The sequence below is a fragment of the Podarcis cretensis genome (genome assembly GCF_951804945.1).
Source record: "Podarcis cretensis genome assembly, chromosome: Z".
NCBI lineage: Eukaryota > Metazoa > Chordata > Lepidosauria > Squamata > Lacertidae > Podarcis > Podarcis cretensis.
In genome coordinates, this window is record NC_137184.1 from 2,267,177 (window position 1) to 2,281,966 (window position 14,790).

At 47.3% G+C, this 14,790-nt stretch overlaps 1 protein-coding gene across 1 annotated transcript in view; it reads right to left on the minus strand.

Moving 5' to 3' along the window:
- Positions 1–216: 216 nt before the first annotated feature.
- LOC307207785 (dual specificity testis-specific protein kinase 1-like) overlaps positions 217–14,790 on the minus strand; it is a gene marked incomplete at its 5' end in the record, with an annotated part of 44,227 nt that continues 29,653 nt past the window's right edge. The window contains 6 exons of the mRNA XM_079961847.1: positions 217–954; positions 2,373–2,459; positions 5,207–5,290; positions 6,918–7,091; positions 11,662–11,811; positions 12,365–12,413. Coding sequence (XP_079817973.1) covers positions 853–954; positions 2,373–2,459; positions 5,207–5,290; positions 6,918–7,091; positions 11,662–11,811; positions 12,365–12,413 — 646 coding nt within the window. The 3' untranslated portion in view covers positions 217–852. The remainder of the gene's footprint in view (positions 955–2,372; positions 2,460–5,206; positions 5,291–6,917; positions 7,092–11,661; positions 11,812–12,364; positions 12,414–14,790) is intronic.

Genomic DNA, 14,790 nt, shown 5'->3' on the forward strand with positions numbered 1-14,790 from the left:
GAAGCGGGCATTTGCCTTTCCCAGTGGATGATTTATTTGCACAGAGGTCCCACTATCAGCGACCACAGCTCCTAACTAGCTCCACTTTGACGAATTTTGTCTAAGCCCCCAGCATCATTCTATGGCACCGCATTCTATGTGTTAATTAAACTTAGTATTGAGAAAAAGTGCTCTCTCTCTCTCTCTCTCTCTCTCTCTCTCTCACACACACACACACACACACACTGTGTGAGCATGGTTGTCTCTCATCTGGCCTGATCCTGGCACCAGTTAAGAAGCAGATACAGCCAAGAAGTGACAGCAAGACGGCCAGGGAATGGGGTGGGGGAGGCTTGAGGAACAGATTTTTCTTTTCTTTTTTTGTGCCTACAGTTTTTGTATACAAATAAAAATTCAATAAAATGTTGTGTGGAGAGGGAAGAACAGGCCAGAAAAGGGTTTTTGGGCTGGCAGTTGCAGTGGATTTGCTGCCTTTTCCATGCACCTTGGGCTCACTGGCTAGAGCTACCGAAAGCCCATTTCTTCAGCAGGCACTGGTCTGGAGAGGTGGGTGGCCCTTCTCCCCTGCTTGCGTGGTACACCTTGCTTACTCTGCAAGCAACAGGACCTTGGCAGGACCATCTTTTCTTAAAAGCTGTTCTGTAAGAGAGGCTCTGCTGTGGACAGATCCAGGGGCTAGCCAGGCACAAACAGAACCCCCTCTTCCTCTATACAAGTCGCAGATCTGTCCTGAAATGGGTGAGCAGGGCAAGACACCCCTTTAATATTTTGCCATGAGGCCCTTTTCCCTCCTGCTCACCACTGTCCGTTTCAAGATATACAAGTACATTCGCAGCTCAGGTCCCTGGTGCTTCAGCCGGGGGTCTGCTTGCCCACTGTAGACTCCAGCCTCTCCGCAGTGTCTTCCAGCTCCTCCAAGATTTCTGAGAACGACGGGCGCTTGAACGCTTCCACCTGGAAGCAGCAGGAAGGGGTTGCGGGGAGAAGCAGCAAGAGAAAAATCAAGGCCGAGAAGAAGAGGAGGAGGAGTTTGGATCTGATATCCCGCTTTATCACTCCCCTTCAGGAGTCTCAAAGCGGCTCACATTCTCCTTTCCCTTCCTCCCCCCACAACAAACACTCTGTGAGGTGAGTGGGGCTGAGAGACTTCAGAGAAGTGTCACTGGCCCAAGGTCACCCAGCAGCTTCAGGTGGAGGAGCGGGGAAGCGAACCCGATTCACCAGATTACGAGTACACCGCTCTTAACCACTGCACCACACTGGCTCTCTTTGGAAGTCGAATGAAGCAGAAGGTTGGAAGATTAAAAGAAGATTGGACAAATTCATGGAGGCTGTCGATGGCTGCTGGCTATGAGGGCTAGACTCTGCCTCCATAACCAGAGGCAGCAACACTTCTGAATAACAGTTGCTGGACATGCAGGAGCTCTTATGCTTAAATCCTGCTTCAGAGTTTCCCACAGGCCTCTTGTTGGCCACTGCGAGAACAGGATGCTGGACCAGATGGGCCATGGGCCTGATCCAGCCAGCTCTCCTTCCTAGTTATGGAATTAATCAAGAAGGATTAAACCTCCACCAAGTCCAGCATCCTGCTCCCCATAGTGGCTAAGCAGATGCCAGGGACTAAGGTCAACAGTCCTTAGTTTCTGCCTGTCGCCTACTGTCCTACCCATAACACCGGTCTTGAAAGACCTACATTGGCTCCCAGTACGTTTCCGAGCACAATTCAAAGTGTTGGTGCTGACCTTGAAAGCCCTAAACAGTCTCGGTCCTGTATACCTGAAGGAGCGTCTCCACCCCCATCGTTCTGCCCAGACGCTGAGGTCCAGCACCGAGGGCCTTCTGGCGGTTCCCTCGCTACAAGAAGCCAAGTTACAGGGAACCAGGCAGAGGGCCTTCTCGGTAGTGGCACCCACCCTGTGGAACGCCCTCCCACCAGATGTCAAAGCGGTAACAACTACCAAACTTTTAGAAGACATCTGAAGGCAGCCCTGTTTAGGGAAGCTTTTAATGTTTAATACGTTATTGTATTTTAGTGTTCTGTTGGAAGCTGCCCAGAGTGGCTGGGGAAACCCAGCCAGATGGGCGGGGTACGAATAATAAATTATTATTATTTATTATTATTATTATTATTATTATTATTATTATTATTATTATTATTATTATTTAGACAGCCTCTGAATAGGGAGGCTCTATTCCTAGCTACCAAGAATCTTGCTGAACAGAGCTGTCCTCATAAAAAAGAAAAAAAAAAGTTACTTCTTCGCTTTTGAAGCCATCCAAGCTAATTGGCTATCATGGCAACAATTTCTGTAAGTTAATGATACACTGCATGATGAGGACTTTCTTTTAACTCCTCCCAGTAACTTCCTTACCCGGCAGCAGCTGGCAGCCAGATCCAAGACCTGCTTGGGACATTCGCGGATCATGTCATAGAAGGACGCCACATCCAGGCCATAATCCTAGCAGGGAAAATGATAAAAGGATTCACAGGTGACTCGGCTTTTCATCCACTTATGCAGCTCAAGAACAGCAGAGCTTGTGCCACCACAAGTTTGTGCAGAATGCTGCCCCCTCTGTTACACTTGGGCCCCAGAGATTCCACTCCCCTTCCACGAAAGAGGACCCCTTAAAATGAGTGGGGAACACCTGCGGTCAGAGGCCCCTGCCAATTTGGTCAACGTCTCAGAAGCCTATTTTGGGATGAAGATTATTCAAATGATATATGTGCTAAAACATTTTCTTTTGTATTTGAAAAAAATAATCAAATATTATTTTGCAATTCAAAATAAATTTAGCAGTTTCAAGTTTTGTGATTTTATTTTATTTTTGTCTACAAGACATCTGTTTTTGAAAACTGAAGTTAGCCATTTTTTTTCTGGCGAGTGCAAGTAGATAGCCTTGCCTAGGGAGCAAAACAGCCTGGCACCTGCACTGATCTTCTGAGAACAAACAGGCAAACAAGGCTTCTTGGTTTCTCCAAATATTTAGTTAGCATAGACTATAGAACCCTTTCCTGTCAAGCAATGTACTCCCCTTAAGCTTTCTTATTTTATCCCAAGTCTTAGTCCGAGCATCTTCCAGGTAAAAGTTTCCTCTAAGCAAGGATTCAATTCACTGAAGTTAACTTCTCCTGCAACATACAAACTCCACCTGCTGACACAGATGTTGCTGTACAAAACCATAACTGTCACTAGGCAGAGTTCCCAATGCATGTGCTTTTAAACAGAGCATAGCATCTTGTGGGCACTGCATGGATGGTGCATGATGCAACATGCCAAAGCCTTGCTTTCAGCCAATGTTACAGGTGAAACTAAAAAAATTAGAATATCATGGAAAAGTTCCTTTATTTCACTAATTCAACTTCAAAGGTGAAACTAATATTTGAGATAGACTCATGACATGCAAAGTGAGATATGTCAAGCCTTGATTTGTTATCATTGCGATGACCATGGCGTACAGCTGATGAAAACCCCAAATTAACAATCTCAGAAAATTAGAATATTCAAGGAAATCAGCAAAACAAGGATTGCAAATCGAGCAAGATTGGACCTCTGAGAAGTAGAAGCACATCTCGCTTTGCATGTCATGATAATAATAATAATAATAATAATTTATTATTTATACCCCGCCCATCTGGCTGAGTTTCCCCAGCCACTCTGGGCGGCTCCCAATCAGTATTAAAAACAATACAGCATTACATATTAAAAACTTCCCTGAACAGGGCTGCCTTAAGATGTCTTCTGAATGACAGGTAATTCTTTATCTCTTTGACATCTGATGGGAGGGCGTTCCACAGGTCGGGCGCCACTACCGAGAAGGCCCTCTGCCTGGTTCCCTGTAGCCTCACTTCTCGCAATGAGGGAACCGCCAGAAGGCCCTCGGCGCTGGATCTCAGTGTCCGGGCTGAGATGCTCCTTCAGGTATACAGGACCGAGGCCGTTTAGGGCTTTAAAGGTCAGCACCAACACTTTGAATCGTGCTCGGAAACGTACTGGGAGCCAGTGCAGATCTCTCAGAACCGGTGTTATGTGGTCCCGGCGGCCACTCCCAGTCACCAGTCTAGCTGCCGCATTCTGGATTAATTGCAGTTTCCGGGTCACCTTCAAAGGTAGCCCCACGTAGAGCGCGTTGCAGTAGTCCAAGCGTGAGATAACCAGAGCATGCACCACTCTGGCGAGACAGTCCGCGGGAAGGTAGGGTCTTAGCCTGCGTACCAGGTGGAGCTGGTAGACAGCTGCCCTGGACACAGAGTTAACCTGCGCCTCCATGGACAGCTGTGAGTCCAAAATGACTCCCAGGCTGCGCACCTGGTCCTTCAGGGGCACAGTTACCCCATTCAGGACCAGGGAATCCTCCACACCTGCCCGCCTCCTGTCCCCCAAAAACAGTACTTCTGTCTTGTCAGGATTCAACCTCAATCTGTTAGCCGCCATCCAACCTCCAACCGCCTCCAGGCACTCACACAGGACCTTCACCGCCTTCACTGGTTCTGATTTAAAGGAGAGGTAGAGCTGGGTGTCATCTGCATACTGATGAACACCCAGTCCAAACCCCCTGATGATCTCTCCCAGTGGCTGCATGTAGATGTTAAAAAGCATGGGGGAGAGGACGGAACCCTGAGGTACCCCACAAGTGAGGGCCCAAGGGTCTGAACACTCATCCCCCACCACCACTTTCTGAACACGGCCCAGGAGGAAGGAGCGGAACCACTGTATAACAGTGCCCCCAGCTCCCAGCCCCTCTAGGCGGTCAATATCATATACAGTAGTGCCTCGCAAGACGAAAAGAATCCGTTCTGCGATTCTCTTCGTCTAGCGGTTTTTTCGTCTTGCGAAGCAAGCCCATTGACGGCTTAGCGGATTAGCGCTATTAGCGGTTTAGCGGCTTTTAGCGGCTTAGCGGATAAGCGGCTTAGCAGCTTAGAAAAAGGGGGGGAGGGGGGAAAACCCGCAGGAACTCGCAAGACATTTTCGTCTTGCGAAGCAAGCCCATAGGAAATTTGTTTTGCGAAGCACCTCCGAAACGGAAAACTCTTTCGTCTAGCGAGCTTTCCGTCTTGCGAGGCATTCGTCTTGCGGGGCACAACTATATTAGTTTCACCTTTTAAGTTGAATTACTGAAATAAACAGACTTTTCCACGATATTCTAATTTTTTGAGTTTCACCTGTACTTGAGATGGAAAAGCAGATAAAAGCACCATAATGACCTGGGTCCGGGGCAGCACCTCAGGGTCAGCTGGGATTCTCCCTAGTATTTCGCACAGGACAATGCCGAAAGAGAAGACGTCCACCTACAGGAGGGAGCAAGGGGTCAGTGGGAGATGGTATCTGGAGGCCCCACAGGCAGTGAGCAGATGGACCAACAATCTAGCCTTTCACATAACAGAAGTTGGAGGCGACATCATAAAGGGTTGGAAGACAGGAACCCTGAGGTTACTAGTCCACAAACAGAGGTGCCTTGCTAATAAAAGACTGCTTTTAACATTCCTGTGAGACTGGGAGCTTGGAGGAGAGCCAGTGCTGGATAATTAAGTCCTTAATGAGCCTGGCAAAGTTGCCAAGTGCCTCTTTTGTCGGGGAGGCTGGCTAAACGCCATCAGTGGGTGGGTCCCCTGAAGTCTTCTGAATGGCTTGGAAATACCTGAAAGCAGGCAGACTTCTCCACCCACCACAGCTAAGGATGATGCTGTCTAGGTCTCTGCATAAAAGCAAACAACATACACTGTTGTCTGAGTCAGAGATTGATGGCTCATCTGCATTGTTGTTTAATGTGGAGAGGAAGCTTATTGCACCTCAGTCACTTCTCCACTACCCATATGACTCTCTCCTCTTAAATCACTCTCTGCCCACACTTTCCTCTCCTCCAATCTGGATTGTTTCATGCGCTCACCTTTTTCAAGTATCGCTGGAATGAGAAAATCCAGATCGATAGGGGAGAATGTGTGGGAAGTGAGTGATTTAAGACAAGAATGCTGGCGAGACAACATAGAATGAACGGAAATAAATTTACTACCCACATTAAACAATGGCGCAGGTGAGCTTATACGAGGGGTTTCTGTAAAATGCTTTTTGGTTTTACAGTCATACCTTGGATCCCGAATGCCTTGCGAGTCGAACGTTTTGGTTCCTGAACGGCGCAAACCTGGAAGTGAGTGTTCTGGTTTGCGAACTTTCTTTGGAACCCAAATGTCCAACATGGGTTCCACGGGTTCAGATTGGCTGCAGGAGCTTCCTGTAGCCAATCGGAAGCTGCGCTTTGGTTTCCAAACATTTTGGAAGTCGAATGGACTTCGGGAACATATTCCATTCAACTTCCAAGGTATGACTGTATAGTGATCAAGCATTATATAAATGTTGCAAAATAAAATAAATAGGGATGGTACCCAGGGGCTGAAAGGTGGATTCTGTTCAGTTCACATTTTTATGCAAACCTACCCAATTAATACTTCCTGAAACTAGATATTAACCCAAATACAGCTATCCTTGAAATTCACATGTCTCTAAATTTTGCCATGAAGTTCTCCAATCCAAGTTAAATGTGTGTGTGTGTGTGTGTGTGTGTGTGTGTGTGCGCGCGCACGCGCACTCTCACTCACAAACACTTAGGGAAAGTGTGTATGAAAATGCATATTCATTAAAATGGCATTAAAGGCAAATAATATTAGGGGAAATGGCATATAAAATGGGAAAATGTGCTAAGTTGTCAACTAATTATTTTGAGGACTTAAAAAAAAATACAAATAGATGTAAGCTGAACATAACATTGGGGAAAACAGAGAAACTGAAATTCATAGGCTCTTCCATCACTACTAACAAGGCACACTACTCTAGTAAACCAAGGTACCCTGGGGATAAGGGCCAGATAGGGTCCCACAAAGAACAGCCCTCAAACTAATGGAGGTGTGGACAACATGGTACCTTCCGGTCATAAGGTTCCCCTCGCAACATCTCAGGGGCCATCCAGAAAGCCGAGCCCACCAAAGAAAGCTTTCTCTCAGGGTCCTTCGCAGAAAGCTCCGCCACTTCCTTGGCTAGGCCGAAATCCGTCACCAGGGCCTCACGCCCCCGTTGGGTCACCCGAATGAGGCAGTTCTGAAACCCATTTTAAGGCACACTTTACAAGGTTACGCATTCTCTCTTCCTGTCCTGCTCTAAGTGGCAACTTTGAACACATACGAGAATCACAGAGTTGTAGAGCTGGAAGGGACCCGACGGTCATCTAGCCCAACCCCCTGCAATGCATGAATCTCAACATGCGTTCCCTCATCCTCAAGCCCTTCACGGCCTAGGACCCTCGTACCTACGGGACCGCCTCTCCCGGTATGCCCCACGGAGAGCCTCAAGGTCCATAAACAGCAACACCCTCGTGGTCCCGGGCCCTAAGGAAGTCAGATTAGCCTCAACCAGAGCCAGGGCCTTTTCAACTCTGGCTCCGGCCTGGTGGAACGCTCTGCCTCATGAGACCAGGGCCCTGCAGGATCTGATCTCTTTCCGCAGGGCCTGTAAGACAGAGTTGTTCCGCCTGGCCTTTGGCTTGGAGCCAATTTGATTCCCTCCCCCTCTTTCTTTTTTTCCTTTTTCCATTCTCCTCCTGTGATGAGGTTGCATTTTAATATTTTAATGTTTCAATATTTTTATGTTGTATTTTAATCTTGTTTTTAAGCTGTATTCATTCAACTTGTTTTTATTATTGCTTGTTAGCCGCCCTGAGCCCGGCCTTGGCTGGGGAGGGCGCGGTATAAATAAAAATTATTATTATTATTATTATTATTATTATTATTATTATTATTATTATTTGAAATCGGATCCTGCTTAGCTTTGCAAGTGTGCCAGTAGTTTTATTGCCGCACCACTAGGAGGTGTGTGTGAATTCTTGTAAGATAAAGGTAAAGGGACCCCTGACCGTTAGGTCCAGTCACGGACGACTCTGGGGTTGCAGCGTTCATCTCGCTTTACTGGCTGAAGGAGCCTTCAATCAGAAGGTCGGTGAATTCTTGTACAGTCATACCTCATGCTACGTTTGCTTCATGATACATTTTTTCAGGTTGCATCCTGCGGCAACCCAGAAGTACCGGAAAGGGTTACTTCCGGGTTTCACCACTCGCGCATGTGCAGATGCACAAAATGACGTCACACGCATGCACAGAAGCAGCAAATCGCAAGCTGCGCGTGCGCAGATGCACCGCTGCAGGTTGCGCTCTTTTCATGTTGTGAACGGGTCTCGTTTTTTAGTTGGAGAATAGCCAAATATTTGGAGAAGTGCAAATTTCGAAGCATAGTTGCATTTCCGTTCATATATTGTTGGTCATATGGAGTTGGTCAAGGTAGCTGTGGACTAAAAAAGGTTGAAAAACGCTGGCTTACTGGATCAGGCCTGTTACCCTTAGAGTAGACAACTACAGTGGTACCTCAGCTTAATTCGTTCCAGTGGTCTGTTCTTAACCTGAAACTGTTCTTAACCTAAAGCACCACTTTAGCTAATAGGGCCTCCTGCTGCCGCCGTGCCGCTGGAGCACGATTCTGTTCTCATCCTTAAGTAAAGTTCTTAACCTGAGGTACTATTTCTGGGTTAGCGGAGTCTGTAACCTGAAGCGTCTGTAACCCGAGGTACCACTGTAGTTCCTCGGTCTCCCCTTATGCCTATGACACCCTGATAAACAGACACAGACCCATTTTATTCCCCACCATAGCTGGGTGCTATCGCTAGGAGTGAGGCAGAAATTCAGTTCAGTCTTCATTTTAATATAAACCTACCAGAACTACATCTCCCCAAACAATATATGAACGGAAATGCAACTATGCTTCAAAATTTGCACTTCTCCAAATATTTGGCTATTCTCCAACTAAAAAACAAGTACAAAAAATTATAATTTGGGGGAAAGTGTCACCAGTGTTTGCTCCTTCAGGGCGGTTCCCCTTGGGCAACTGTGGATATGAGCTAACTTGGCTTCTAAGTAAGAGGTGGAACACAAGGGAGCTGTATCTGTGGTGAGATAACAAACCCAGCTCACAAACACATACAATGGAATTGATGGAGCATCTAGCGACTTCGTTATTTTATAATTTTATTGAATTGTTGTATTTATTCATTGTACTTCTATACGTACTGTATATTTCTTTCTCTATTAATCTGTTCAATGCTTTGGAGGCCTTTGGGCCAAAAAGAAGGATAGAAACAAACTTGTGGTAACAAATGCATATATTAGCGTAAACAACACATGAATGATATTTGGGGAAATTGCTTGCAAAAGTGTGTGTGTGCAGCCAAAGTGAGGACCTTCTCGTGAGAATTTTTTAAACACACAAATTAAGACCGTGGAGGAAATTAGAAAGAGAAAGAGGTGGATTTGTTCATCCCTAGTTGACATCCCTAGGAGGCTTCCTAGATCAACACAAACATACACACATTGCTTCCCACAATTATCAGCAAAATACCTCTAAGAAATCCACACGTAGGACATAAAGCTCTCCAAAGAACTGCATCCTGTTGTCCCCCCCGCCCCCCGATTGCAGCTGTTAGAGGTAGACTTGACTTCAACATGGAAGTTCCATTAATTTAATAGTCACTGATAGACCTTCTTATCCAATAATTTGCCTGATCGCCTTTTAATGATAGCTATTGCTGAATCACTGTGCAAACAAATACACTCTTCCCTCTTCCAGGAATCTCATGCCCACTTGTTTCCCTTGGGGTGACCCCAAATTCCAATCTTACACGAACCTCTACCCGCACCAACAACAGCTCTGCAAATTTGGAGGCTTCTGGAAAAGGCCCAAGAAATGCAGAGGCCAAAATCCCATTAAGCGATGATGCCATTAACCAGCAGATGATCTGCCTCTCCTCTAAGTAGATTGGCAATGACCTCACTGTTCAAGCTTGGAGAGCTTTGCCTCACAGAGGCAGGCAGCAAAAAAGATGCGTCTCTCCCATACTCAGCCAGTTTTCTCTAGGTTCATGTAGAAGATTTCCTGCAAGGGCTCTTTGTTAATGTGTGTTGAATTTGTAAGCCACTCTGAGGCTCCTTTTTTTTTTTTTTTAACAATCAAGCTGCGTATAAATTTTATGAAATGAATACAAAATTTACAATAATTTGCAAAATCTCTGAAGAGCATAAAGAACTGCCTTTGCTTAGAGACCAAAGGCTCGTCTAATCAGGTAGGGCCAGAAGTTCAGTAGCTGATCATCTGCTTTGCATGCAGAAGGTCTGAGATTCAATGCCTAGGTTCTCCAGGCAGGGCTGGGAAAGATTCCCTCTCTGAAATCCTGGAGAACTGCTGCCAGTTGGTATAGACCATGGGTAGGTGCTGTGGGTTAAACCATAGAGCCTAGGACTTGCTGATCAGAAGGTCGATGGTTCAAATGCCCACGACGGGGTGAGCTCCCGTTGTTCGGTCCCTGCTCCTGCCAACCTAGCAGTTCAAAAGCACATCAAAGTGCAAGTAGATAAATAGGTACCACTCCGACGGGAAGGTAAATGGCGTTTCCGTGTGCTGCTCTGGTTCACCAGAAGCGGCTTAGTCATGCTGGCCACATGACCTGTATGCTGGCTCCCTCGGCCAATAAAGCGAGATGAGTGCCGCAACCCCAGAGTCGACCACAACTGGACCTAATGGTCAGAGGTCCCTTTACCTTTAGGCAAACTAAGGCCCGGGGGCTGGATCTGGCCCAATCACCTTCTAAATCTGGCCTGCGGACGGTCCAGGAATCAGCTTTTTTTTACATGAGTAGAATGTGTCCTTTTATTTAAAATGCATCTCTGGGTTGTTTGTGGGGCCTGCCTGGTGTTTTCACATGATTAGAATGTGTGCTTTTATTTAAAATGCATCTCGGTTATTTGTGGGACATAGGAATTCGTTCATTTTTTTCTTCAAAATATAGTCCAGCCCTCCACAACGTCTGAGGGACAGTGGACCGGCCCCCTGCTGAAAAAGGTTACTGACCCCTGGTATAGACAGTACTCCTAATGCAAGAACTTGTGGACACCCGACGAAGCTGTACGTTGGAAGGTTCAGGACAGATAAAACAAAGTCCTTCTTCACACAGCGCAGTGTTGAACTATGGAACACCCTCCCTCCCACAGAGACAGCTTTAAAAGAGGACTGGGCAAATAAATGGAGGTTGAGGCTATTAGGGGCTCCTGGCCACGGTGGCTATGCTCTAGCTCCATGGTCAGGGGTAGCAATGCTTCCCAGTTTCTGGGAAACACAGAAAAGGCAGAGTGCTCTGGTCCTCAAGTCCTGATTGCTGGTTTTCCACAGGCTGGCCACTGTGAGAACAGGGTGCTGGACTAGACAGGTCATGGGCCTGATCCAGCAGAGCTTTTCTTCCATCCTTGGTACTGAGCTAGATGAGTGAATGTCCTGATTTGGACTAAGCTCCCAGTTTAGCATCCTGTTTTCCGCAGTGGCCAACCAAACGCCCTGGCAAGTCCACAAGCAGGACGTAAAGACCACAACCCTCCCTTGCTATCACTGCCCAGCAACCAGTGGAGCTTAGTCCGTTAGGGTGCAAGAGGCACTGCCAACCCCCACCTGCCTGCTCTGGTTCTGGTTCTGACAACCTGCTTGTCTTCTGCCCTAACAGTGCCAGTGGGCACCAACCATCAACTGGTCCTTAAGAGGTAGACTGCCCCTGCCCAGGGAGGATCTCCAGTTAGCTTACCTTGGAGTTGAGATCCCGGTGGTAGATGTTCTTGGAGTGCAAATAGACCATCCCCCGGGTGATGTCTGAAGCCAGGTCCACTTTCTCCTTCCAGCTGAGAGAGACGTCTTTGCAGGCCAGCAGCTCTTCCAGGCACCCGCCATTCACATACTACCAGTAGAGGATTGAAGAGGGACACCCATTATCATTTCCATAAGAAGCTGGAAGGGACACTGGTCCCAGCACCAGCCAAACAAAGCAGGCTGTTCACGGACCAAGGTTAAATTGCCACCAACAGCAACCTGTGCCTGGAGTGTTCCTCTTCAGTTTGCCTGCAAGGGTTCCCATGGCAGACCACTCCACTAGTCCAAAAAGGAAACAAATCCTTGCACACAGAAAGCTAGTAAATCAGAAATGCTCTACTTGCTAGTTTTCTATGTGCAGGGATTTGTTGTTTGCTGGTGCTCTAGTGGAAGCTTCCATCACATTAGTACTAAAAGAACGAGATGACTCTTGGGTGGGAATGACAGTATTATCTGGAGCCCACTACCGAAAGAATAAGTGGATCCCTCAGCCAGCACTCACTGGAAAGGGTTCAAGTCTTGAGGGCTGCCTAACATTCAGTACCATCATGGGGAAACAATTTGTTATGTTATGGTTACTGCTTGTATACTTATAGGCATAATAACAGTAAAGAGGAATCACTTGGGGAATTGTTCCTTACCTCCAGAATGGGATACAGCTTCTCGCCCTTCACACAGATCCCAAGATACCTTTATTAGGGAATATAATGTACAAAAATCATAGTCACGGACATGCCTTGGACCTGGTGTTCACCTCTATGGATGTAGTGATCTGACACTTAGTAAAAGTGAAACAAAAGAAGTGCCATGGTCAGATCACTTCCTGGTGCAACTGGACTTCTCCACGACCCTTCCCCTTTGCAGGGACGTAGGACTGATTCAGATGGTTCGCCCCCACCACTTAATGGATTCAAATGGTTTCCAGAAAGTGGTAGGGGATGTTTTGTCCCATGTTGATGGCCTTTCAGCTGATTCCCTGGTGGCCTACTGGAATGAGGAGTCAACCAGTGCTATCTACTGTTTGGTTCCGAAGTTCCCTCTCCGATTGAATGGAGCCCGGACAGCCATGTGGTTTTCCCTGGAGCTGAGGGTGATGAAACAATCACTGAGATGGCTAGAGCGCCAGTGGCAGATAACTCATTCTGAATCAGACCGGACATAGGTTAGAGCTCAAAGTCGAGCCTACCAAATGGCGATAGCGGCGGCAAAGAGGACCTTCTTCACTGCCTCTATTGCATCTGCAGAAAACAGCAGCAGGACACTCTTTCAGGTGATTTGCAATTTAACGGAACCACCTGTGTTATCTGGGCCTGGTAAGGACTCCAAGATCTCCTGCAACGATTTTGCAAAGTTTCTGCAGATAAAGTCGCTCAGATCCGGAAAGAGGTAGACTCCACCATGGGAGCAGGGCCGGGGCGGGAGAGTGCTAGAGTCCTGTCTGGTTAAGTTGCATGGGATCAGTTCTAATCTGTTACCTCCAAGGATGTGGACAGGCTGCTTGGATGAGTGAAACCAACCACCTGTCTCCTTGATCTTTGCCCATCCTGGCACATAAAAGCGAGCTGGGAAGGGCTAGGCAATGGGCTCTGTGGAGTGGTGAATGCTTCCCTCTGTGAGGGAGCCTTCCCAGACCCACTGAAAGAGGTGATCATTAAATAGCTTCTTAAATAAACATATTTGGAAGCGGCCAATATGGCCAACTATCACCCAGTCTCAAATGTTCCACTCTTGGACAAGGTGATTGAGCAGGTGGTTGCTGAACAACTCCAGGCACGCCTGGAAGAAGTGGACCATTTGGATCCCTTCCAGTCGGGATTCAGCCTCATCATGGGACTGAAACTGCCTTGGTCTCACTGGTTGATGATCTCCTGCAGGCTAGGGACAAAGGTGAAAGCTGTTTTCTAGTTCTGCTGGATCGCTCAGCGGCCTTTGATACCACTGACCATGACATCCTTCTGGACCACCTAGAGGGGCTGGAAGCACTTTTATACAGTGATTCTGCTTTTTCCTCCTGGATTGTGTCCAGAAAGTGGTGGTGGGGGATGAGTGTTCAGACCCGTGGGCTCTCACTTGTGGGGTCTCTCAGGGTTCCATCCTCTCCCCCATGCTTTTTAACATCTATATGAAGCCGCTGGGATAGATCATCAGGGGGTTTGGACTGGGTGTTCATCAGTATGTGGTTGATACACAGCTCTACCTCTCTTTCGAATCAGAATCAGTGAAGGCAGTGTAGGTCCTGTGTGAGTGATTGGAGGCAGTTGGAGAATGGATGGGGTGTAACAGATTGAGGTTGAATCCTGACAAGACAGAAGTACTGTTTGGGGGGGACAGGGGGCGAGAAGGTATGGGGGACTCCCTGGTTCTGAATGGGGCAACTGTGCCCCTGAAGGACCAGGTGCACAGCCTGGGAGTCATTTTGGACTCACAGCTACTCATAGAGGTGCAGGTCAATTCTGTGTCCAGGGCAGCTGTTTATCAGCTTCATCTGGTACGCAGGCTGAGACCCTATCTGCCTGCGGACTGTCTCGCCAGAGTGGTGCATGCTCTGGTTATCTCCTGCTTGGACTACTGCAATGCACTCTACGTGGGGCTACCTTTGAAGGTGACCCGGAAACTACAACTAATCCAGAATGCGGCAGCCAGACTGGTGGGAGTGGCCACCAAGACCATATAACACCTGTTCTAAAGAATCTGCATTGGCTCCCAGTGCATTTCTGTGCACAATTCCAAGTGTTAGTGCTGATCATTAAAGCCCTAAATGGCCTCGGCCCAGTATACCTGAAGGAGTATCTCCACCACCATCGTTCAACCGGACACTGAGGTCCAGCTCTGAGGGCTTTCTGGCAGTTCCCTCACTACGCTTTCATCAGATGTCAAGGAAATACACACATATCTGACTTTTAGAAGACATTTGAAGGCAGCCCTGTTTAGGGAAGTTTTTAATGTTTGAAGTTTTATTCTGTTTTCAGTGTTCTGTTGGAAGCCACCTAGAGTAGCTGGGAAACCTAGCCAGATGGGCAGGGTACAAATAATAAAATTATTATTATTACATCATGACATTTCCCTT